The sequence below is a fragment of the Bos indicus x Bos taurus genome, chromosome X, assembly GCF_003369695.1.
Source record: "Bos indicus x Bos taurus breed Angus x Brahman F1 hybrid chromosome X, Bos_hybrid_MaternalHap_v2.0, whole genome shotgun sequence".
In the NCBI taxonomy this organism is placed as follows: domain Eukaryota; kingdom Metazoa; phylum Chordata; class Mammalia; order Artiodactyla; family Bovidae; genus Bos; species Bos indicus x Bos taurus.
In genome coordinates, this window is record NC_040105.1 from 61,868,257 (window position 1) to 61,895,316 (window position 27,060).

Sequence of the window (27,060 nt, forward strand, 5' to 3'; positions counted from 1 at the left end):
GTCCATGTGTAGAATTGTCTCTTGGGTTGTTGAAAAGGGTGTTTGCCATGATCAGCAAGTTCTCTTGTCAAAACTCTTTTAGCCTTTGCCCTGCTTCGTTTTTTACTCCAAGGCCAAACTTGCCAGTTAGTCCATGTATCTCTTGATTTCCTACTTTTGCATTCCAATCCCCTATGATGGAAAGGACATTTTTTTTGGTGTTAGTTTTAGAAGGTCTTGTAGGTTTTCATAGAACTGTTCAACTTCAGCTTCTCTAGCACTAGTATTTGGGGTATAGACAGATTACTGTGGAGATGAATGGTTTGCCTTGAAAATGAACTGTCTGTGCGCTTTTTGCGGTTGCACCCAAATACTGTATTTTGGACTCCTTTGTTGACTATGAGTTCTACTGCATTTCTTCTAAGGGATTCTTGCCCACAGTAGTAGAGTAGATACTATACACACACACACACACACACACACACACACACACACACACACACACACACATAAAATGGTTATCTGAATTAAATTCACCCATTCTTGTCCATTTTAGTTCAATGATTCCTAAGATTTTGATGTTCACGCGCTCCATCTCCTGCTTGACCATGTCCAATTTGCCTTGATTCATGGACCTAACATTCCAGGTTCCTATACACTATTGTTCTTTACAACATTGGACTTTACTTTCACCTCCATCTATAACTGAGCATCATTTCCACTTTGGCTCATCTGCTTCATTCTTTCTGTAGATATTAGTAATGGCCCTCATAATTGCCCTCAGATCTTCTGCAGTAGCATATTGGACACCTTTTAACCTGGGGGATTCATCTTCCAGTTCCATATCTTTTTGTCTTTTCATACTGTCCATGGGGTTCTCCAGGCAAGAATAGTGATGTGGTTTGCCATTTCCTCCTCCACTGGATCACTGGAGGTTTTTGTTTTGTCAGAACTCTTCACTGTGACCCATCTGTCTTGGATGGCCCTGCATGGTATGACTCATGGCTTTATTGAGTTATGCTAGCCTCTTTGCCATGACAAGGCTGTGATCCTAATATTGCACATCAACTATATGTCAATAAAAATTAAATACATTTTTAAAATCATTTAAAAAAGAATAAACAGATTCAATTGATGCCAAGGCTATGGCTCATATCTTACCTTTGGTCTCAATTATATTGATGCACTTCCTAACAAACTTGAATCCCACTTCATTCAGTTCCACTGTTTCAAGCAAAAGAAAGCAGAGTTAGATCCTGCTGCAATAAGCCTCACCTAAAAAACCTTCAGGGATCTGGTTAACAGACTACAGTGAGAGAATTAGGGCTTTAGTCTCTCTCCTTCAATCACCATTAAATGGAAAGATTCTTCATTTGGGTGAGAGAAGTGGTTAGAGTTGTGTTACTCTTATAACACAAAATGTTTTTACTCGACCTTTTTTGTATATCTGCTTGAGGCATGAGCTACATCAAGTGTGAAAAATTAGGCTGGAAATGCACACAATTTCTATTGTATGTCTAGAAAAATAAGAATATAATTAGTGTTTCTCTATATTACTACAACTACCCCACCAAATATCTAAGATAGATAAAGTGACTTCCTTAGTTCAATCGAAAGACATCTTCTAAAAAAGCAGGTCTGAATTTCATTTCACACAAAGGTATCCATAAATATATTTGCATCAATATTACAAATTATTCATGATAGGATTTACTGTGATTAGGATAGCTAACAGTTTATAATGCCAGTAGATCAGAAATCGAACTTACTTTCTTCCTGTTTTGTTATAGGGCTGTGGTAGATCTACAAAAAAAAAAAAGAGACAGAAAGAGCCATGGATATTGCAAATAACTATAGGTAAGTATAGAAAAATTAAATATCTTTCCTCAAATAAGCCATCAAAAGCATTAGTGACTTTAAGAGTTTAACAAGTAATAAACAGGCTAAACAGAATCATTTTTGCCTAGGTCACTAGAAACAGTAGAATTAACAATCCCTGAAGATTACATTGGATTTCACACAGCTCACTGCAGTGGTAGCCTACCCATCTTAGACATTTACTTATGTAAAACTGTTCCTGATGGAGCAAGAGAGTATGACAGAAAGGAAGTGGTTTTCTCCAGGTTATTGGCAGAAGAAAGCAGAGTTAGATCTTGCTGTAATAAGCCTCACCAAACAAACCTTCAATGATCTGGATAGGAGACTGCAGTGTTGAATAGCTGATGGTAAAATTTAAATATTACTAATATCAATCTCCTTACCCAAAGGTGTTAGTGGGTATTTTCTACCCAGATGGGTAGAAAAGCAAGTGCCCATCTGAAAGAGATCCATGTATTCACCAAACTTTCTCTGAGTCATCTTAAAGTATGAATTGTGATAGCTATGTGAGAAACAAGAGGAGATCCTTGACTCCTGAAGCCTAGTCTTGGCTTTATGGCTACATCATTATGAAACTTAGGCATGTCCCATTCATTCTCTAGACTTCAAAATTCATATCTCTAAAATTATCAGCGTTGCAGTAGATGTTCCTTCAAGAACTGATCTTCTTACTATGTGTAATATTAGTGAATTGGGGAGGGGGGTTGTTAGTAGAGCAGAAGCAACATTAGTAATGCAGGAAATAAGTCCTCTATGTGCCATCTGTATAATCTGTTTTAACAATCTCTCATTTTAAAATAAAATTTTCTGCCTATATGTGTATGCCCATGGATAGGTCAGTGAGACAGGTCAAGTTGATAAGGATCCACATTCAGAGGGCCCATGTTCTAACATCATTCTTCACAAAAAGCCATCTGTATCCTTTGATTTTTAAAACTTTAAAGGGGGAGCAAGTTTAGGAGAGGGAATTAAGAGTAAAATGACTTACAACATTGTAAATTAAGTATATTTTGATTAAAAAATAAGAAATAAATATGAACAACAACAAAAAAGAATAAAATGTCTTGCTGGGCTTGCTAGTATCCTGCTAGAAAAATATCATAGGCATGTAACGGTTAAGTTCCAAGTTTCTGTGAGAGAAGGGAGCAGAGAAAGGCCCTGGCCTATTTTCTGGATGACAGTCCTTACAACACCAGTTCTCTCCTGGTATCTTCTTAGTTGCTATACATGCAATCTTATAGCTGGGCCTTCCTCACTAGTCTTCAAGGCACTAGAAACCACAGAAAGAAGTCCCTGTAATGTATTCTCCATTTTAGCAAGCTTTTGCCTTGCATAAGGCAAGAAGATTAGATTGTACCCAAATACTACTGAATTTCAGTAGCTTTGCACCAAGACTTCAGACCAGTGAGAAGAACTTCAAACTGATACAGCATATTATGGTTGACAAACTGGCTTTCAATTGATTTCTTTCAAAGAAACTATGTGAGATAGCTAGAACAGAAATTATTAAAGCCATTTCATCAAAGAGAAGAATCTCAGAGAAATTAAATAAGTAGTTCAAGGTCACACAATCATTGAATGGCAGAACCAGACCCAAATATAACCTTTTGGGATTCCAAAATTAAGAAGCTGACATTACATCATATGCCACAAGAAGAAACCTACACAGAAGATACTGAAGAAAAAAAATGCTTTTTGGTGACCTGACTGTTCATATTGGTCTTTCTATGATAATTGTTAGCCCTGTAAAAGTATTCCTTGTAATCCTATGTAACAGTGTTCTAAATGGAATGGTGCATTGTGGGATATAGGATGGCAATGCCATCTCCTGCCCTTAAAGAGAATAAGCTGACTTAGGAATGTAAGGGAGAGGCAGTAAAACCATTCTGAATAAAATCTTAATAAATGCTTGTTCACAGTCATGAAAATTATTTTCCATCCTTATATATGAACACATATTAATGCTATAAACTACAAACAGGCTTAATTTCTTTCTTAAGAAAACCTTGTGGGCATAGCTGTATAAGAAGAAAGAAGCTGAGAGACCTAGTTTCTGGTCCCTTGTGATGCCTTTCTGAGGCTAATTCTAGAGAAGTCCTTTACCATCTCTGGAACTCAAGTTGCCTAACTTGTTAAACAAGAAATGTTATTCAGCATTTCCTTCTAACTCTAAACTTTTGAGTATGAATTATCTACCACCATTTAATTGTCCTGGACTCACTGCTACCACTTGAGCACAATCATATACTGGCCTATGTAACTGAGGTTTCCCCAGGGTAACTTACAGGTTCTTTCCCATCCATAGCCTCCATCCATAGTCTTCTGTTAGCTTCTGAAAGAGCTTGCAGAGTGATGGTTCCTGGTCTAAGGAATAAATGACAAGTTGAGAGCAGAAAAGTTAACTGAGAGAATTGAGTCTTATAATCTAGGGTTCCGCTCAGCCCTGAGAGTTATGACACTGAGCAGACACAGGGATATAGATTGCCAATTTTTCAAAATCTTTGTTTACTCAGAAAAACAATGGAACTTAGAGAACAGTAATTTTGGAAACATTGATGGAGGTAGTATCTTGGTGGCTTCATGCCAGGGTCAGGCAAGGAAATATGAAGGCAGATGCTGACACCTCACCATAATACAGACTTAAATTGATACCACTGTGTGCTTAAAACAAACTGAAGCTCTCCCTGCCTCTTGCTCTTAGAAGCCAGTCATTTGGTCTGAGTTCAAATGGTTCTGAGCATGTTCACTGTAAGTACATGTATCAGGAAAATGGCTTTGATACTTCTACCACCTAGGATGTCCAAGGAGCACTTTGGTTGGAAAGAAGTCAACAACATGCACAGGGAGGCCTTCTGGCTGATTTAAGCAATCTTATTTTTTTTTTTTAAGCAATCTTATAAATAATAACAACAACTACTAGTTACTGAATGCTCAGCCAGTGCCATAGTACTATAAGTACTTTATAGGTATAAATTCACTTAATCTACACAAGAAGCCTATAAAGCAGGGACTATAGAAATCCCTATTTTACAGAAGGGAAAACTGAGGCACAGAGAAGTTACCTGAGTCCGTGGTAAGTGTAGAGCCAGGGTTTTGATTTAGGAATTTTATTCCAGCAGCCATGTTCTTTCTTAGCTAATACATTATAAGGCCTCTTCTGCATGACATACAACTTGAAATCCAATTTTATTTTATTTATTTCCAGTAACTGCAACTATATACCCAGATATACCCCAATTTGGTATACACTGTTCTTCTCGGACCTTCAAAACCAAACTGGAATTTGGGGATTAATCATATTACTTGCAGGCATAAGGTCACTTCCATTCTCTGCCTAGTTGTGCCACCAGGAGATATTTGTTCCTCTCGCTCCTTCCATGTTAAGATGAGACCTCTCTGAGTCATGAAACAGTAACAGAGTAATGACAAGAGAGTTCAGTGGAAAAGTCACTGTGCTTCAATTTCTTTAGCCATAAAAGATTTGGATCTGATGAACTGGTAGGTCCTTTTTAGTCTGATACCATGGGATTCCTATCCTACCTGTCCTTCTGTCTCTTACTACATTAAAGTACTCCTTAATAAGTAAAGCCCCCAAATGATCTTTAAGCCAGAATCAATTGAAAACTAGGACTTCGCTTTCAGTACTGGACTCTTTTCAAGTTTACCTTTCTCTAAGAAATATCCAACCTTTTAGACATATCTTATGGGGCTAGAAAGTCTACAAATCTCTGTAAAAATAATTACCCAGATGGATCCTGAAGCTAGAAAGAAGGAAAGCAAGAAAATGGGCAAAAAACATAAAGCAGATGCTGCAGACTAGATACGAAGTTAAACCTATTACAGACACATTTTTCCTATTTAGGAAATCAGAAAGCTGGTATGTATCCTTCCTTGATCATACAGAGAAGCTGAAAGAATAAATAAGTGACTATTCAGGAAGCATTTGGAGATTCTCTGGTGCTACTAAAAGTCAAATTCAAAGAACAATGTTGTTAAGAACAAAATGACAAAGTAGAAAGAGTACTGACTTCTAGGCCAGGCTTTTCCATCATGATTTTAGACAAATCCTGTGCCCACCCTGAGGTCTCAGTCACTCCTCTAAAACAAAAAGGCATATATAACATATTTGCAGTAGAGTTCAGTGGTTAAGAATGTGGGCTTGGCAATTAGTATACCTGGATTTGGATCCTAGCTTTAACATTTACTAGTTGTATAATCTAAGTGCTTAACTTCTCTCTGTCTCCTGGTCTTTGTGAGATTGGGATAGAAACACTGCCCACTTCATGTGACTGTGATGAAGACTAAAGGAAATTATGCATTTAAAACGAGGTGGATGAAAATGGATCCTATTATACAGAGTGAAGTAAGTCAGAAAGAGAAACACCAATGCAGTATATTAATGCATATATATGGAATTTAGAAAGATGGTAATGACAACCCTATATGGAAGATAGCAAAAGAGACACAAATGTAAAGAACAGACTTTTGGACTCTGTGAGAGAAGGCGAGGGTGGGATCATTTGAGAGAATAACATTGAAACATGTATATTACCATATGTAAAATAGATGACCAGTACAGGTTTGATGCATGAAGCAGGGCACTCAAAGCCAGTGCTCTGGGACAACCCAGAGGGATGGGTTGGGGAGGGAGGTTGGAGGGCGCTTCAGGATGGGGGGAACACATGTACACCCTGGCTGATTCATGTCAATGTATGGCAAAAACCACCACAATATTGTAAAGCAATTAGACTCAAATTAAAATAAATAATTAAAAAAGCAAAGAAAAACAATAAAATAAAGGTTGAGAATGGTGCCTAGCACATAGAGGTACTCAGTGAATGTTAGCAGTTGTTGCTGTCATTGTCATCATCAATGTTATTATTATTACTATAATGTCCTTCAAGTTCTGATGAGCTATGAGACTGTGGCTTCAAATATTGGTAGGAACAATAAAAAAAAAGTTATCCTCTATCCCAGAAATAGAAAAGGGGATTCAAAGAGCCATCTGTTCAATTCAGCAGGGAACATGAGTACAGGTGCCTGATGTCTACTGCGAGGCCTGCCTCTGCCCCTTATATCAGATTGACCAGCCAGGAAAGCAGATGCGGACATCATATTACTCAGAAAACTCCACACACACAGAGGCACCTCAGCATCTGTGCATTATTATATTTGACCCTCTATCTCACAACATATTTATTCTGCTTATAATAGACAATGGAATAAAATTGAAAAGAACATGGGGTTTAGAGACCTACAGACCAGAGTTTGAGCTCAATCTTGCCACTATGTGACTTTGATTAGGCAAGGCAATTAAACATATACAAGTCCCCGTCTCCTCACCTGTAAAATAAGGGCGGAGTTCAGTGGAGGAATATTTTTTAAATGCCCAATATGTGGTAAGTAAAATCATAGCTATATCAAAACTTTAATCCTGAGTTCTAGCTTCAGAATTCCCCAGTATTCTTGGGTAGGGGAAAATTTTAAAAATGAATACCAGATTCAGTATCTACTATGAGCCATACATAGCACTAGATGCAATATATCTATAGATAGATAGATAGATCCTTATAAATATATATTGATCCTTGCCCTCAACCTCAGGGCCAAACTGTTTGCAAATGCTTTGAGTCTATGAGAATAATACTTGTAGGTGGCTTGCAAATTTAAGCTGAAAACTGAATCAGAATGGAATTAGACACAGAAAAACTTTAACTTTATTTAAGTGCATTAATTCAGCAGACCCAAAAACACTAAAGGTTCATAAAAAGGAAGCCACAGCCAACAGTTGCTTTCCCCTTCCTACTGAGCTCAAAGTTGTGGGGTGGAAATGAGTGACAGCCTCATGATTTTCACTAACACTGTTTACTATTACAGCCATCTTTGACTGGGACCATCCATTCTTAACAAAGAGAGCATATAGATTCACATACATAAATTTAAAATGGGAAAGGGAACTAATAGCTACTTATACCAAGACCAAAAAAAATGCCTTATTTTCTTAATCTGATCTATATGATTCTAGTCACTGATAGTTTTGCTCATATGATATTGTAATTCAACCAAGTTCCTTTCTAGCAATCTGATCTTTTGTTAAATTCTATTATAATACTTAATGCCAAATACATAGGAATAATAGATGGAAATAAAATATAGAAACACATATACTCACTAAATTGTGGATCAACTTCCCAACTACATAAAATGTCTCTTTCCAAAGTTACTCCAAATGCTCTCATTTTAAAATTCAAAAGTAAAAGTTAAAGTTCCCTACCAATAAATTGTCCAGGTTGAAAAGACAAAAAGAGAGAATTGGATAGGAACAAATGCAACCAAGTCCAAAGATTGCAAGCTTTGCTGAAATCAGAAAGTTGATAATTAAACTATTTACACTTTACATAAATATCTGCAAGGTAGGAAAAATCCACATCATTTGTACCAAATGGGGGAAAAAAAGCATCCCCAGTAGAACTACCACCCTCCATCCAATCTACGTTCCCTTAAATATGTGTTTCAATTAATTTGTTCTTGTATATTGGGATAAAAAAGAATGAGTTTTGTTATCCTGTTCTTTTGCAGCATCACCAAATACTGACCTTTTGCATATATCATAGCAAATTAAATCCTAGGAGTAACTTCTGCCTACAGCAAGTAAGGCAAAGCTGACTGAACCTTGAATAGAGAGAACCAGCTCTGGTCCAGCTCTAACAGGGATCTCTGGGAGGGGCAGCCAAAAGAGCCAATAAAATGGTGTCATGAATAGTTTTGCTCATTTTTATCAAAAAGAGATGACAGATGAAAATAAAATACCTACCCAGGCTCAGAAACTGGCACATGGGATGCTGCCAGTTCACATCCTTACCTTTCATTTGTTTCTATATCGAAACAGAATCTCTTATCGATAGACTCCGTCTTCCTTCTCACACAGTACTTCAGAGTTAAGTCCAAGGGCCCCTGAAATAACAGAAGGATGAATAGCCAGTTTGTAAAAAATACACAGAAGCTTCTTTTGCTTACTGCAGTGTCCTTAATGTCACTTGGAAGGCATCTGTTATGGCAGCAGGAACAATGTTTAGCCTCATTGAGGACCTTGTCCCCTCAAAGCGTAGTTGTAGCAAGGTGGCAGATGGTTTTTCTCTGTTCCAAAAATCAATGACTGAGTTCAGAAGAAACTGCTCAGAATAAACCAGTATTCTTTTCCAAGTATGGTATATTAAATAGGAAACTCATAAGGGGGATGTAGGAGAAATGGGGTGCACAAATGGTATTAAGTATACAAAATAAAATTTCATGAGACTTCTAGGTAGGGAGATTACACTGGGTAAGTGGTTTCTGAAATGTCCCTTCCATTACAGTGGCAGATAGAAGATAGGAGGAAAAACATTTTTGGTTTCCCATTTCCAGAACCTTTAAGATGATGGGAATTACAAAAGCAGTCTCTCCAAAGATAGGGCAGGAGTAGGGAAAATAAGGATATTTTTGTCATAGTCAAGGTGGAATTTGGTATTTCATGTGTGCAGGACAACGTATCCCACATTAGTCTTGTGGGCACTTAACAAAACCATAGAAATTCATTGGGTTCACAGGTTGAGTGTGTGTTAAGTTGCTTCAGTCATGTTCAGCTCTTTGCCACCCCATGGACTATAGCCTGCCATGCTCCTCTGTCCATGGGATTCTCCAGGCAAGAATACTGGAGTGGGTTGCCATGTCCTCCAGGGGACCTTCCTGACCCAGGGATCGAACCTGTGTTCCCTGTGGCTTCTACACTGCTGGAAGATTATTTACCACTGAGTCACAAGGGAAGCCCATGTTCACAGATTAAAATTCCTCAAATCCCACCTAGTTCAGTTTACAACAGAGGCAATGTGGTATAGAAAAGAGAAGTAACATTTATTGATTACTAATACATGCCACATATTATGCTAGGTATCTTTAAACCACTTTTCTTCATAACAGCCCTAAGAGGGAAGTGAAGCTCAGAGGGGCAAAATGGCTCACCCAAAGTCACCCAAGTCAGAATAGTAGAAATATCAATAAACTAAGAAGTTTAAAAGCTGGGGTCTTGTCTCAGTTATGACTTTTACTAGGTATGTGGCCCAAGGTAAATAATTTTTCCTCTCTGAATATAAACTTCATAATCTATTAAATGGGAATAATACTACCAACCTTGCTGTCTCAAATTCAGAAACACTGAATTTGTGTTTCTGCCCAAAGTGCCAAGTTTGTACCTAAGCACTATACTGTCCTAACTGGCCCATACAGTTGATCATCAAATAAATTCCCTCTCATTGTCACACTCAAGCCCTTTGCAGGTCTATCGTTTTTCTTGCTCCTGCACTAGAGAAACACAATTCTATATTCATCTTTCAATCTGCCTTCTAAAACTCCAACACTTAGGATATCAAGCATTGTCAGCCTTGCAAGATAAGAGTAATTAACTACATCATGTGCTCACATTCCCTTTTTAAACTCTCAACTCCATTAGATTTGGTGAGATGACATCACAGCTCAAGGGACAACATCCTTCCCACCACTCCAGGTTCACCTTCAGCCACCCTCATCTAATTTATGATGTCCCATCAGTGTGAAAGAACTCCTATTTCACACATGTATCATGCTCTTTCATGACTCCAACTTTGCATATATTGTTTCCTCCACCCAAAATGACTTTATCTATATTCTTTGACAAACTCACTTGTGCTACAACCTGCAGTTCAGCTTTCATTTCCTCAAAAATCTTTCCCCAATATATATACTGTCTACTTTGTGTTTTCTGCATTGTATTAAAGCCTCTCTTTTTCACGTCTGATTCCCCTACTTGACTAAGAACTCAAGGATGTGGGCAGCATCTTATTTATCTTTATATCTCTAGCACCTAGTAAAAAGTTAGTGTTCAATAAATATTTATAAACTAGACTATCATCCTTGACATTTTTTCTGATGAGAAAAATGATAGTGAGCAACCATAACTGATTTACTCAAGATCACAATTTATTAGGCCTTGGAACTAGGATTTAAGACTAGTTCTTGAAACAAGAGTGCCCAAGATGGTGGAGTAGGAGAAACCTGAGCTTACCTCCTCCCATAGGCCCACCAAAATTACTGAGACAGACAGACCTCAGACCCTTTGTTGCCGTGTTGCAATGCTTGCACATGGCCACACCACTGTTCCAGCAACAAAATGCAAGCAAATTGTATGGGACCAAAAATAACTGCATGCATGCCCAGTTGGGACAAATTGTGGACAAAAGATACAAAGAGACAAAAAAAACTGCCACTTTTGAAGAGCCTGGAGCAAAAGCAGGGGGATGGGAGCAAAAGCAGAGTATTGTGCATGCCCCCTACACACACCACCACCTATGGTGTGGACAAAAAGCCTAAGCTACCCCTCTGTTCCAACCCGTGGACACACTTCTACCCTCACCCCTATAAGGACCAACCTTGCCCTGCTTTGGGAGGCAATCAAGTAAGGGAACTTGTTGTCTGTTCTTGCTGCCCCTGATGCATCAGGGGCCACAATAAAGCCTTGCCTGAACTTCTTGTCTGGTCTGTAGTCAATTTCTATTGACTGGGGAAGGCCAAGAACCCTGTTCAGTAACATTACAACTATTTACAGAGCAACAGTCAATGGTGAGAATGACCTGAAGACTAGCAGGAAAGATCTTCTACAATTACAGATATAAGGAAAGAATCACAACTAGATAGGTGGGAGGGGCGCATGCATGGTAGAGTCAAGGCCCACACCTCTAAACAGGTGATCCACAAATAAGAGGATAATCACAATCGTAGAATTTATCCTCAAGGAGCAAGGGGTTTGATCTTCATATTAGATTCCTAGTCAAGGGGTCCTGAACCGAGAAGACAAGGCCTCAGAATATATGACTTTGAAAGCCAGCAGGGCTTGCTTTAAGGAGAGCCAGAGGTGTACAGGAAATAGGTATTCTATTCTTAAAGGTTGCACACAAAATCTCACATGCTCTGAGAAGCAAGGAGGAAGGTTCCTGGGTCATATTCACCTGCTGATAGTAGAGAGCCATACAGAGAGACATGAGCCAAGTGGAACTCACCCTGGGGACATAGAAGCTGGAGGCTACCATTTTGAGGTGCTAATTCTACCATGAGGAAAAAAATGCTAGAAAGCACCATTTTGGAATCCTCCCTGTAGCTTATTAATGTTGGACATGGCCCTATCCACCAGCCAGTTAGCACAAGCCCTAGGAGCCATACAGGGATACAGCTGCATCCACCAGCAGGCTAGAGGCAGCAATAGGTCCCCCAGGACTACCCAGACACTCCAGGATTCAGGCCCACCCACCAATAAGCTGGCATGAGCCCCAAGGAACTCGTTTACTCTGCAGCAGACAGGTAACAGCCCTAGAACATATTGGGCCCCAACACTGCCAAGCAATGTGCTGAAATCAGCTTTGAGATACATCATGTCCCACAACCAGCTTACCCAAGATCCAGACCCACCAAGCAACAGGCTGATACCAAGCCCCAGGTCCCAGCTTGATCCAGCAGCAGCTTGACAACCGTTCTGGGACACTTTAGGCCTCACAAGAAGCCAACCAGTGCCCAGCCAAGCCCACCAGTGGGCCAGGACCAGGACACAGCCTAAACTACCAAGGGGCATTAACCAGTAACAGGGCTCCTTGGACCCCACCACCAACTGCAATAGAACTCAGACTGGCCCATCAGCAGGCAGAAGCTTCAGCAGTAGGTAAACAATCAGGTGGTGGGGATCAGCCCATGCTCACCAGTGTGCCCACAACAGTAGGCCCCACCAAAAGAGGGGCATATTTTTATATATAAAACATTCTATTCAAAAGCTTGCTGTAGAATATACATTCTTTTCAAATATACATGAGCCATTTTCAAAGACAGATCACAAGCTAAGGCACAAAACAAGTGTCAGTAAATTGAAGGAGATAGAAATCACACTAAGTATCTTTTATAATCACAACATTATGACTAAAAATCAACTATAAGAAAAAAAACTGCAAAAAACATAAACATATAGAGGATAAACAGTTGAACAACCAAAAGGATCACTGAAGAAATCAAAGAGGAAATAAAAAATACCTAGAGACAAAATGAAAATGAAAACACAACAATCCAAGTTTTATGGAATGCAGCAAAAGCAATTCAAAAATGGAATGTTACAGCAATATAAGTCTAACTCATAAAATGAGGAAAATCTCAAACAACCTAACTTTACACATAAAGTAACAAGAGAAAGAATAAACAAAAGCCAGTCACTACAAGAAAAGAAATCATAAGCTAGAGCAGAAATAAATGAAATATACACAACAATTAACAAAAAACAGAAAAGATTAATGAAACTAAGAGCTAGTTGAAAACATAAACAAAATTGATAAATATTTTCTCAGAGTCATCAAGGAAAAAGGAGGGCCCAAATCAATAAAATCAGAAATAAAAAAGGAGAAATTACAACAAACAACACAGAAGTCTATCAGGTCATAAGAGATTATTATGACCACTCACATACCAAAAAAAAATGGACAACCTAGGAGAAATGCCTATGAATAAATGTACAATCTTCCAAAATGGAATCAAAAAGAAATAGATATGCAAACAGGCCAATTACCAGTAATGAAACTGAATCCGTAATTTAAAAAAAAAAAAAAAAATCCAAACATACAAAAGTTCATAACCAGATGGCTTCACAGGTGAATTTCATCAATCATTTAAAGACTAACATCTATTCTTTTCAAACCATTTTCAAAAATTCAGTGGTAATACATTTCCAAACTCATTCTAAAAGGCCAAAACCAGACAAAGATACTACAAAAACAGAAAATTACACACTAATATCACTGATGCACATAAATGAAAATATCCTCGACAAAACTTTGGCAAATCCAATTTAACATTAAAAAGTTTGTACACCATGATCAACTGGGATTTATCCCAGGAATGCAAATATGGGTGAATATCTGCAAATCAATCAATGTGATACAGCACAGTAATAAACTGAAGACTAAAAATCATGCGATCACCTCAATAGATGCAAAAAGAACTTTTGTCAAAATGTGACATCCATTATGATAAAATAAATTCTTAATAAAGTTGATATGCAGGGAACATACCTCAACATATTTATTTTTAACATACCTATACATATTTACTATTAAAACCCAAATATGATGAGGCCAAAACTAACATCAAACAGTCAATGGTGAAAAGCTAAAAGCATCTCCTTTAAGAGCAGGAAAAAGACAAGGATACCAACTCTTGCTACTATTAGTGAACATATTGGAATTCTAGTCGACAGCAATCAGAGAAGAAAAATAAATAAATAAAACAAATCCCAAGTGAAAAAGAATAAATAAAGTGCGAGTATTTGTGGATGACATGATATCACAAATACAAAATCCTAAAGAAATCACCAAAAACCTATTAGAACTCATCGATGAATTTAGTAAAGTTGCATGATACAAAATTAAAATACTGGAAAGGGTGTGAAGAAAAGGGAAACTTCTTGCACTGTTGGTGGGAATGTAAATTGATACAGCCACTATGGTAAACAGAATGGAGTTTCCTTAAAAAGGGTGGAATAAACCTACCATATAATCTAACAATTCCACTACTGGACTTACACCCAGAGAAATTTATGAAGGAAAAAGACACAGGTACCCAGTGTTCATTGCAACACTATTTATAATACCTAGGACATGGAAAATCCCATGGACGGAGGAGCCTGGTAGGCTGCAATCCATGGGGTCGCTGAGGGTTGGACACAACTGAGCAACTTCACTTGCACTTTTCACTTTCATGCATTGGAGAAGGAAATGGCAACCCACTCCAGTGTTCTTGCCTGGAGAATCCCAGGGATGGGGGAGCCTGGTGGGCTGCCGTCTAGGGGGTCACACAGAGTCAGACACGACTGAAGTGACTTAGCAGCAGCAGCAGCAGGACATGGAAGGAACTTAGATGCACATCGACAAGAGAGTGGATAAAGAAGCAGTGGTATGTATACACAATGGAATATTACTCAGGCATTGAAAGGAACACATTTGACTCAGTTCTAATGAGGTGGATGAATCTAGAGCCTATTAGAGTGAAGTAAGTCAGAAAGAGAAAAAAAAAACTACTGTGTATTAATGAATATTTGTGGAATCTAGAAAGATAGTACTAATGAAACTATTTGCAGAGTACCAGTGGAGACACAGACAAAGGAACAGACTTGAGGACACAGGAGAGGAAGGAGAGAATCGGACAAATGGAGAGAGAAGCATGGAAACAGATACACTACCATATGTTAAATAGACCAGTTCAGTTCAGTCGCTCAGTCCTATCTGACTCTGCAACCCCATGGACTCCAGCACACTAGGCTTCCCTGTCCATCACCAACTCTTGGAGTTTATTCAAACTCATCTCCATAGAGTCACTAATGCCATCCAACCATACCATTCTCTGTTGTCCTCTTCTCCTCCTGCCTTCAATCTTTCCCAGCATCAGGGTCTTTTCCAATGAGACAGTTCCTCGCATTAGGTGCCCAAAGGATTGTAGATTCAGCTTCAGCATCATTTCTTCCAATGACTATTCAAGACTGATTTCTATTAGGATGGACTGGTTGGATCTCCTTGCTGACCAAGGGACTCTCAAGAGTCCTCTCCAATACCACAATTCCAAAGCATCTATTCTTCAGCACTGAGTTTTCTTTATACTCCAACTCTCACATACATACATGACTACTGGAAAAACCATAGATTTGGCTAGATGTACCATTGTTGGCAAAGTAACATCTCTGTATTTTAATAAGATGTCTAAGTTAGTCATAGCTTTTCTTTCAAGGAGCAAGCTGTATTCTAATTTCATGGCTGCAGTCACCATCTGCAGTGATTTTGGAGCCTGAAAGAATAAAGTCTGTCACTGTTTCCACTGTTTTCCCATCTATTTTCTATGAAGTGATGGGACTGGATTCCGTGATCTTAGTTTTCTGAATGTTGAGCTTTAAGTCAACATTTTCACTCTCCTATTTCACTTTCATCAAGAGACTCTTTACTTCTTCACTTTCTGCCATAAGGGTGGTGTCATCTGCATATCTGAGGTTATTGATATTTCTCCTGGCAATCTTGATTCCAGCTTGTGCTTCATCCAGCACAGCACTTTGCATGATGTACTCTGCATAAAAGTTAAATAAGCAAGGTGACAATATACAGCCTTGACGTACTCCTTTCCTGATTTGGAACCAGTCTCTGGTGCCATGTCCAGTTCTAACTGTTGCTTCCTGACCTGCATACAGATTTCTCAGGAGGAAGGTCATGTGGTGTGGTATTTCCATCTGTTTAACAATTTTCCATACTTTATTGTGATCCACAGAGTCAAAGGCTTTGGCATAGTCAATAAAGCAGAAGTAGATGTTTTTTTGGAACTCTTGTGCTTTTTCAATTATCCAACAGATGTTGGGAATTTGATTTCTGGTTCCACTGAGTTTTTAAAATCCACCTTGAATATCTGGAAGTTCATGGTTCATGTATTGTTGAAGCCTGGCTTGGAAAATTTTCACTATTTCTTTGCTAGCATGTGAGAAGAGTGAAATTGTGTGATAGTTTGAGCATTCTTTGGCATTGCCTTTCTTTGGGATTGGAATGAAAACTGACCTTTTCCAGTCCTGTGGCCACTGCTGAGTTTTCCAAATTTGCTGGCATATTAAATGCAGCACTTTCACACCATCATCTTTTAAGATTTGTAATAGCTCAACTGGAATTCCATCACCTCCACTAGCTTTGTTCACAGTGATGCTTCCTAAGGCCCACTTCACTTCACATTCCAGGATGTCCGGCTCTAGGTGACTGATCACACCACTGTGGTTATCTGGGTCATGATGATATTTTTTGTATAGTTCTTCTGTGTATTCTTGCCACCTCTTCTTAATATCTCTGCTTCTGTTAGCTCCATACAATTTCTGTCCTATATTGTGCACATCTTTGCATGAAATACTTCCTAGGTATCTCTAATTTTCTTGAAGAGATTTCTAGTCTTTCCCATTCTGTTGTTTTTCTCTATTTCTTTTCATGATCACTGAGGAAGGCTTTCTTTGGGACTCTGCATTCAAATGGGTATATCTTTCCTTTTCTCCTTTGCCCTTCACTTCTCTTCTTTTCTCAGCTATGTGTAAGGCCTCCTCAGATAACAATTTTGATTTTTTGCATTTCTTTTTCTTGGGGATGGTCTTGATAAATGCCGCCTGTACAATGTCACAAACCTCTGTCCATATTTCTTCAGGCACTTTGTCTATCAGATCTAATCCCTAGAATCTATTTGTCACTTCCACTGTATAATCATAAGGGATTTGATTTAGGTCATTCCTGAATGGTCTAGTGGTTTTCTCTACTTTCTTCAATTTAAGTCTGAATTTAGCAATAAGGAGTCCATGGTCTGAGCCACAGTCAGCTCCCAGTCTTGTTTTTGCTGACTGTATAGAGCTTCTCCATTTTTGGCTACTAAGAATATAACCAATCTGTCTTTGGTATTGACCATATGGTGATGTCCAGGTGTAGAGTCTTCTCTTGTGTTGTTGGAAGAGGGTGATTTTTTATGACCAGTGTGTTCTTTTTGCAAAACTCTGTTAGCCTTTTCCCTGCTTCATTTTGTATTCCAAGACCAAATATTTCTGTTATTCCAGGTATCTCTTGACTTCCTACTTTTGCACTGCAGTCCCCTATAATGAAAAGGACATCTTTTTTGGGTGTTAGTTCTATAAGGTCTTATAAAATAGATTGCCAGTGGGAATTTGCTGTATGATTCAGTGACCTGAAATGGGTGCTCTGTGATAAGCTAGAGGGTTGGGATGGGGTGGGAGCTGGGAGGGAGGTTCAAAAGGGAAGGGACGTAGGTATACCTATGGGTGATTCATGTTGATGTATGGCAGAAACCAACATAAAATTGTAAAGCAATTATCCTTCAATTAAAAATAAATAATTTAAAATGAAATCTGTGGCAATTATGCACACTGGAAACAAACTGTCAGAAAGAGAAACTAATAAAACAATTTACAATCACATAAAAAAGAATAAAAAACCTAGAGATAATCTAAGGAGGTAAAATACCTGTACTCAAGAGAAGTATAAGGCACTAAGGAAAGGAACTGAAGATGATACAAACAAATGGAAAGATACTCCATACTCGTGGATTAGAAGAATTAATATTATTAAAATGACCATGCGATCCAAGGTAATTTACAGATTGTATGTAATTAATATCAAAATAGCAATGCCATTTTTCACATAACTACAACAAGTAATTCTAAAATTTGTATGTACATGCAAAGACCTTGAATAACTAAAACAATTTTGAGAAGGAAGAACAAAGCTGAAGTTAACATACTCCCTGATTTCAAACTATACTATAAAGATAAATGGCAACCCACTGCAGTATTCCTGTCTGGAAAATCCCACAGTAGAGGAGCCTGGTGGGCTACAGTACATGGGGATGCAAAGGGCTGAACACAAATGACCAACTACAAATGCATGCAGAATAATCAAAACGATATTTTTCTGGCATAAAAACAGACACAAAAATCAGTGCAACAGAACACAGAGAACAGAAAGTATCCACACTTATACATTCCAATTATTCTGTGACAAAGAATGCAAGAATATACAATGGGAGATAAATATTCTCTTTAGTAAATGGTGTTGGGAACCTAGACAGCTACATGCGAAATAATTAAACTGGACTATTTTTCACACTGTAAACAAAATTAAATGCAAAATGAATGAAAGACTCAGGTGGAGAATTTGAAAGCATAAAAATCCTAGAAGAAAACATAGGCAGTTCTCTCTGACATTGGGCTTTAGCAATATTTTTTGTTTTGTTAATTTATTTATTTTAATTGCAGGCTAATTATTTACAATATTGTAGTGGTTTTTGCCATACATTTACATGAATCAGCCATGAGTGTACATGTGTTCCCCATCCTGACACTCCCTCCCACCTGCCTCCCCAACCCATCCCTTAGGGTCATCCCAGTTTGTTTGTTTGTTTGTTTTTTAATCTTCTCAGGAAAAATTAACAACAGCAAAAATAAACAAATGGGACTTCCTCAACCTAAAAAGCTTTTGCAAGGCAAAGGAAACTATCAACAAAATGAAAAAGCCACCTTCTGAATGGGAGGAAATATGTGTAAATGATATACCTGATAAAGGGTAAATAGGCAAAATATACAGGAAACTCATAAAATTCAAAATCAAAGAAAATATTAAAGAGTGCACAAGGGAACTAATTTTTTTGAAAACAAACAAACAAACAAACAAATGGCCAACAGGAACATTAAAAGATGTTCAGTATCACTAATCATCGGGTGAATGAGCTTTCACCAGAGTGAGTTTCACCTCACATCTGTCTGAATGACTATCATCAAAAGGAATGCAAATAATTCAATTAAAAGGGCAGAGGGAAAAAACAAGTAAAAGAAGGGCTTGCTCTAATCTGCTAAGAAGCTATGTTGTTGTTGTTCAGTCACTCACGTATCCAATTCTTTGCAACCCCATGGACTGCAGCACACTAGGCTTCCCTGTCCTTCATTATCTCCTGGATTTAACTCAAACTCATGTCCACTGAGTCGATGATGCCATCGAAATATCTCACCCACTGTCACCCCATTCTCCTTCTACCCTCAATATTTCCCAGCATCAGGGTCTTTTCAATTGAGTTGACTCTTCCCATCAGGTGGCCAAAGTACTGGAGCTTCAGCTTCAGCATCAGTCCTTCAAATGAGTATTCAGAGTTGATTCTTTAAGGGTTGACTGTTTTGATCTCTGAATTGCAAGAGACTCTCAGGAGTCTTCACCGGCAACACAGTTTGAAATCATAAAATTCAGTTTGCAGCCTTCTTTATGGTTCAACTCTCACATCTATACATGACCATTGGAAAAACCATAGCTTTGACTATAGGGACCTTTGTCAGCAAATAAATGTCTCAGCTTTTTAATATGCTGTCTCAGTTCAATTGAGTTCAGTAGCTCAGTCGTGTCTGACTCTTTTCAACCCCATGGACTGCAGCATGCAGGCTTCCCTGTCCACCACCAATTCCCGGAGCTTACTCAAATTCATGTCCATTGGACTCGGTGGTGCTATCCAACTATCTCATCCCCTGTCTATCTCTTCTCTTTCCTCCTTCAATATTTCCCAAAATTAGGGTTTTTTACAATGAGTCAGTTCTTCACATCAGAAGGCCAAAATATTGGAGTTTCAGCTTCAGCATTAGTCCTTTCAATGAATAAACAGGACTGATTTCCTTTAGGATGGACTTGTTGGATCTCCTTGCAATCCAAGAGACTCTCAAGAGTCTTCTCCAGCACCACAGTTCAAAAGCATCGATTCTTCAGCACTCAGCTTTCTTTATAGTCCAACTCTTACATCTATACATGACTACTGCTGCTAAGTCACTTCAGTTGTGTCCGACTCTGTGTGACCCCATAGAAGGCAGCCCACTAGGCTCTCCCGTCCCTGGGATTCTCCAGGCAAGAACAGTGGAGTGGGTTGCCATTTCCTTCTCCAATGCATGAAAGTGAAAAGTGAAAGTGAAGTCGCTCAGTCATATCCGACTCTTAGCGACCCCATGGACTGCAGGCCACCAGGCTCCTCCATCCATGGGATTTTCCAGGCAAGAGTACTGGAGTGGGGTGCCATCGCCTTTTCCATACATGACTACTGGAAAAACCATAACTTTGACTAGATGGACTTTTGTTGGCAAAGTAATGTCTCTGTTTTTTAGTATGCTGTCTAGGTTGATCATAGCTTTTCTATCAAGAAGCAAGGGTCTTTTAATTTCATGGCTGCAGTCATCATCTGCAGTGATTTTGGAGCCCCATGGGGTCACACAGGGTCAGACATGACTGAAGCGACTTAGCAGCAGCAGCAGCAAAAATAAAGTTTGCCACTGTTTCCGGTGTTTCCCCATCTATTTGCCATGAAGTGATGGGACCAGATGACGTGATCTTAGTTTTCGTAACGTTGAGTTTCAAGCAAACTTTTCCACTCTCCTCTTTGATTTTCATCAAGACACTCTTTAGTTCTCTGCTTTCAGCCATAAGGGTGGTATCATCTGAATATCTGAAGTTCTTCATATTTCTCCTGGCAAACTTGATTCCACCTTGTGCTTCATCCAGCCCAGCAATTCGCATGGTGTAGTCTGCACATAAATTAAATAAGCCAGGTGATATTATACGGCCTTGACATACTCCTTTCCCGATTTGGAACCAGTCTGTTCTTCCATGTCCCGTTCTAACTGTTACTTCTTGACCTACATACAGATTTCTAAGAAGGCAGGTCAGTTGGTCTGGTATTCCCATCTCTTGAAGAATTCTCCACTGTTTGTTGTGATCCACACAGTCTAAGAGTTAGGCAGAGTCAATAAAGCAGAAGTAGATGGTTTTCTGAAACTCTCTTGCTTTTTTGATGGTCCAATGGATATTGGCAATTTAATCTCTGGTTCCTCTACATTTTCTAATTCAGGTTGAACATAAGGAAGTTCACGGATCATGTATTGTTGAAGCCTGGCTTGGAAAATTTTAAGCATTACTTTGCTAGCATGTGAGATGAGTGCAGTCATGTAGTAGACTGAACATTCTTTGGAATTGCCTTTCTTTGGGATTGGAATGAAAACTGACCTTTTCCAGTCCTGTGGCCATTGCTGAGTTTTCCACATTTGCTGGCATATTGAGTGCAGCACTTTCACAGCACCATCTTTTAGTATTTGAAATAAATATAGAACACTAAAAGATGAACTCCCTAGGTCAGTACATGTCCAATATGCTACTGCAGATCTGTAGAGAAATAACTTCAGAAAGAATGAAGAGACAGAGCCAAAGCAAAAACAACACCCAGATGTGGATGTTACTGATGATGGAAGTAAAGTCCGAGGCTGTAAAGAGCAATACTGAATAGGAATCTGGAATGCTAGATCCATGAATTAAAGCAAATTGGAAGAGGTCAAACAGGAGATGGCAAGAGTGAACACTGACATTTTAGGAATCAGTGAACTAAAATGGACTGTAATGGGTAAATTTAACTCAGATGATCATTATATCTACTACTATGGGCAAGAATCCCTTAGAAGAAATGGAGTAGCCATCATAGTCAACAAAGGAGTCCAAAATGCAGTACTTGGATGCAATCTCAAAAATGACAGAATGATCTCTGTTCATTTCCAAGGCAAACCATTCAATATCACAGTAATCCAAGTCTATACCCCGACGAGTAATGCTGAAGAAGCTGAACAGTTCCATGAAGACCTACAAGACCTTCTAGAACTTACAACCAAAAAAGATGTTCTTTTCATTATAGAGGACTGGAATGCAAAAGTAGAAAGTCAAAAGATACTTGGAGAACAGGCAAATTTGGCCTTGGAGTACAAAATGAAGCAGGGAAAAGGCTAATAGAGTTTTGCCAAGAGAACACACTGGTCATAGCAAATACCCTCTTCCAACAACAGGAGAGAAGACTCTACACATGGACCTCACCAGATGGTCAATTCCAAAATCAGATCGATTATGTTCTTTATAGCCAGAGATGGAGAAGCTCTATACAATCAGCAAAAACAAGACCGGGAGCTAACTGTGGCTCAGATCATGGATTCCTTATTGCCAAACTCAGACTTAAATTGAAGAAAGTTTGGAAAACTACTAGACCATTCAGGAATGACCTAAATCAAATCCCTTACAATTATACAGTGGAAGTGACAAATAGATTCAAGGGATTAGATCTGATAGACAGAGTACCTGAAGAACTAAGGACAGAGGTTTGTGCCATTGTACAGGAGGCAGTGATCAAGACCATCCCCAAGAAAAAGAAATGCAAAAAGGCAAAATGGTTGTCTGAGGAGGCCTTACAAATAGCTGAGAAAAGTAGTGAAAGGCAAAAGAGAAAAGGAAAGATATACCCATTTGAATGCAGAGTTCCAAAGAATAGCATGAAGGATAAGAAAGCCTTCCTCAGTGATCAATGCAAAGAAATAGAGGAAAACAATAGAATGGGAAAGACTAGAGATCTCTCTAGAAGAAAATTAGAACATTTCATGCAAAGATGTGCACAATAAAGGACAGAAATTGTATGGACCTAACAGAAGCAGAAGATATTAAGAAGAGGTGGCAAGAATACACAGAAGAACTATACAAAAAGCTATCTGGGACTTCATGACCCAGATAACCACAGTGGTGTGATCACTCACATACAGCCATACATCCTGGAATGCAAAGTCAAGTGGGCCTTAGGAAGCATCACTATGAACAAAGCTAGTAGAGGTGATGAAATTCCAGTTGAACTATTTCAAATCCTAAAACATGATGCTGTGAAAGTGCTGCCCTCAATATGTCAGCAAATATGTTGTCTAGCTTTTCTTCCAAGGAGCAAGTGTGTGTTAATTTCTTGGCTGCAGTCACCATCCACGGTGATTTTTGAGCCCAAGGTAATAAAGTCTGTCACTGTTTCTATTGTTTGCCCATCTATTTGCCATGAAATGACAGGACCAGATTCCATGATCTTTGCTCTTTGAATGTTGAGTTTTAACCTAGCTTTTTCACTCTACTCTTTCTCCTTCATCAAGAGGCTCTTTAGTTCCTCTTCACTTTCTGCCATTAGGGTGGTGCCATCTTCCTATCTGAGGTCATTGATATTTCTCCAGTATATGTTGATTCCAGCTTGTGCTTCATCCAGCCCAGCATTTCACATGATGTACTTCTGCACAGAAGTTAAATAAACATGGTGGCAATATAACCTTGACATATTCCTTTCCCAATTTTAAACCAGTCTGTTGTTCCGTGTCCAGTTCTAACTGTTGCTGCTTTACCTGCATACAGTTTTCTCAGGAGGCAGGTAAGGTGGTCTGGTATTCCCATCTCTGTAAGAATTTTCCAGTTTGCTGTGATTCACACAAAGGCTTTAGTGTATTCAATGAAGCAGAAGTAGTTGTTTTTCTGGAATCTCTTTGCTTTTTTTATGCTTTTCTGGAATCCCTTTGCTTTTCCTATGATCCAATGGTTGCTGGCAATTTAATCTTTCATTCCTCTTTCATTCCTCTGCCCTTTCTACACCCAGCTTGTACAACTGGAAGTTCTCAATTCATGTACTGTTGGAGCCTGGCTTGAAGGATTTTGAGCATTACCTTGCTAGCATGTGAAATGAGTACAGCTGTGAGGTAATTTAAACATTCTTTGGTATTGCCCTTTTTTGGGACTGGAATGAAAACTGACCTTTCCAGTCCTGTGGCCACTGTTGAGTTTTCCAAATTTGCTGGCATATTGAGTGCAGCACTCTAACAGCATCATCTTTTATGACTTGAAATAGCTCAGGTGGATTTCCCTCACCTCCACTAGCTTTGTTGGTAGTAATGCTTCTGAAGGTGTACTTGACTTCACACTCCAGGTAGGCTGGCTCTAGGTGAATGATCACACAATTGCGGTTGTCTGGGTCATTAAGACCTTTTTTTGTATAGTTCTTCTGTGCAGTCTTGCCACCTCTTGTTAATATCTTTTGCTTCTGTTAGGTCCATACCATTTCTCTCCTTTATTATGCCCATCTTTCATGAAATGTTCCCTTGGCATCTCTAATTATGGACAGAGTTTCATAGCATTGCATAGGAGGGAGTCAACAAAATCATCCTCGAGAAAAAGAAATGCAGAAAGGCAAAATGCTTGTCTTCAGAGACCTTATAAATAGCTGAGAATAGAAGAGAAGTGGAAGGCAAAGGAGAAAAGGAAAAATATACCCATCTCAATGGAGAGTTCCAAGGAATAGCACAAAGAGATAAGAAAGCCTTCTTAAGTGAACAGTGCAAAGAAATAGAGGAAACAATAGAATGGGAAAGACTAAAGATCTCTTCAAGAAAATTAGATATACCAAGGGAATATTTCATGCAAAAATGGGCACAATAAAGTACAGAAAATGTATGCACCTAACAGAAGCAGAAGATATTAAGAAACTATGAAAGTAGTATTAATATCTGCTGCCTGTGGCTTGATCTTTGTTGTAGGACCTAAGAAAGCAATTTTGAAGTCCAAGGTTTGGAAAGTAATGTGTGTAGAAAAAGAGAAGGAAGAGATTACAGGTTGCTTAAAAGCATTTGTTAGTCAGATATTAATACTTAAGCTAACTTCTCACAGAAATGGAACAAATTCTGTGTGACAACACACTTTAATGGAACCACATTTAAAAGTTCTTCAGCAATTGGCAGACCAGAAACTAAAGAGTACTGAAGTCATGAATGAGCAACTTGACCTACATATAAACATGGGTGAAGACTGTGAAAACCCCATTTGGTATGCTCTGTGAGAGGTGCATCCCATGTCTAACCCACATTCAAAGCAGAATCCCAAAATTTCTTGTTAATGACAAAAAAAGAAAAGCAGCTTTTCCTCAAAGAGTTTTATAGTTTCTCACCTTACATTTAGGTCTTAAAATCCATTTTGAGTTTATTTTTGTGTTTGGTGTTAGAAATTTTTCTAGTTTCATTCTTTTGCATATAATTGGCCAGTTTTCTCAGTACCACTTGCTGAAGAGACTGTTTCTTGTACATTGTGTATTTTTGTCTCCTTTGTCATAGATAAAGTGTCTCTAGGTGCGTGGATTTATCTCTGGACTTTCTATTTTGTTTCATTGATCCATAATTCTGTCTTTGTGCCAGTACCATACTGTCTTGTTCACTGTAGCTTTGTAGTATGGTCCTATGAACAAGCTACACAAGAGCAATCTTCCCTGGAAATCACCAGCAATGGCCCCAAAAGTCTCCAAATTTCTGCCTATGGAAATTGGGTCTTCATGCATCACAACTTTCAATGCTAACAAGTAAACCTTGTTCCATTTTGTAAACAATTTTTAAATAACAGAAACTTTTATTAATTATGCCCTAAGGCCCTGTCTGAAAGACAGTTAAAGTGATATTACTTTTAGAATATGAATAGTCAGTCTATTAGCTTTTATCTTAGGAAACCTTCAGGGTCCTATGTATGTATGTTCCCAAAGCCCATACAAAGATGGGAAAAAGTGAGATGACAGACTAATTTTTTAGCTGGGTTGTCATACATAAAATAGTATAGAATTTATAATATAATAGTATCAAGTTCCTCCTCATGATAGTAAGTGAACTATCATGTCAGTGTGTCAAACTCATGTTGCCATTTTGGGGAGTAGAGGAAAGTCTGGAGGCCTTTCCAGAAGAATTAAGTGCTTAAAGACATTTGAGCATTGCATAAAATGTAGTATATAGGTTATTTCAAATTTAGATGACAGAATATTCCTTTAAAGAAAATGCTTCTTTTTAAACACTATTTTAAAGAATCCATAGTAGAGCCTTCTTAAAAGCAAATAATACTCTCCTCCTTCAATTTGTCCATATTTTGTTTGTAAATTTTCTTTGTACAATGTGATAGACACTTGTAACAATGATCTAAAAGAGTAAAGGCACTTTACGAAGGCCTGAAATCATTAACAGAGATTCTTCACTCAACTGGGTAGTATCTGGGCCAATGCAAACTTAGGCCAAGGAAAACATATGAAGACATCGGTTCATGTGACAGTGGTAGACTTAATTCTTTGACATGAAGTCAACATATATTCTTTTCTGAGATGCAGTCACAGATGTATTTCAAAAAAATGTGGCCCATAAAAGAACTGACCTGCTGCTTAGCACCTGGCTTCTGATCCATAGGCGTCATAGTGAACGTTTTGGTCTCTTTCTCATATTGGCAGTAGTATTTCACCCAGGATATTCCCAAAGCCCCTACAAAGACAGGCAACAGTGAGCTGATAGAATAAGTATTTTGGCTGCATGGTCAGTTTACCTGTAAGACAGAACCTGTGCACAGGTTACTTTTCATGGTCATGATCCATATCTAGTCCTACCTTTCCCCTGAGCTCCAGCTATGCAGTACCACCAGCCCACTACACATATGGTTGTTGTAATCCTCATCAACTACTTTCCACATCTGCTCTGGCTTGCTCCAAACCACTCTCCTTACTGTGTTCACTGTGAGTACTCCCATTATACATTTTATTGTATGAGCTATGGACATCTGTAATCTTCTGCTTTTCCTTCCCTATAACCTGCCCTATTTGATTGGTGGTAGGGTTCTGCTCATTCTATCCCCTACATGTCTCATTTTTCACTCCTTTTATAGTTGAATTCATTCAAGACTCTATTTCTGATGTTTGGCAAAAAACTGTTTTATAAGATATTCC

At 38.6% G+C, this 27,060-nt stretch overlaps 1 protein-coding gene across 5 annotated transcripts in view; it reads right to left on the reverse strand.

Moving 5' to 3' along the window:
- The window catches only part of OPHN1 (oligophrenin 1), a 627,552-nt gene that overhangs the window by 263,093 nt on the left and 337,399 nt on the right, over window positions 1–27,060 (reverse strand). For all 5 annotated transcript variants that reach the window (XM_027535147.1, XM_027535145.1, XM_027535143.1 and 2 more), the window contains 5 exons: window positions 26,499–26,602; window positions 8,720–8,811; window positions 4,143–4,221; window positions 1,749–1,782; window positions 1,141–1,203 (listed from right to left, as the gene is read on the reverse strand). In XM_027535147.1, coding sequence (XP_027390948.1) covers window positions 1,141–1,203; window positions 1,749–1,782; window positions 4,143–4,221; window positions 8,720–8,811; window positions 26,499–26,602 — 372 coding nt within the window. The remainder of the gene's footprint in view (window positions 1–1,140; window positions 1,204–1,748; window positions 1,783–4,142; window positions 4,222–8,719; window positions 8,812–26,498; window positions 26,603–27,060) is intronic.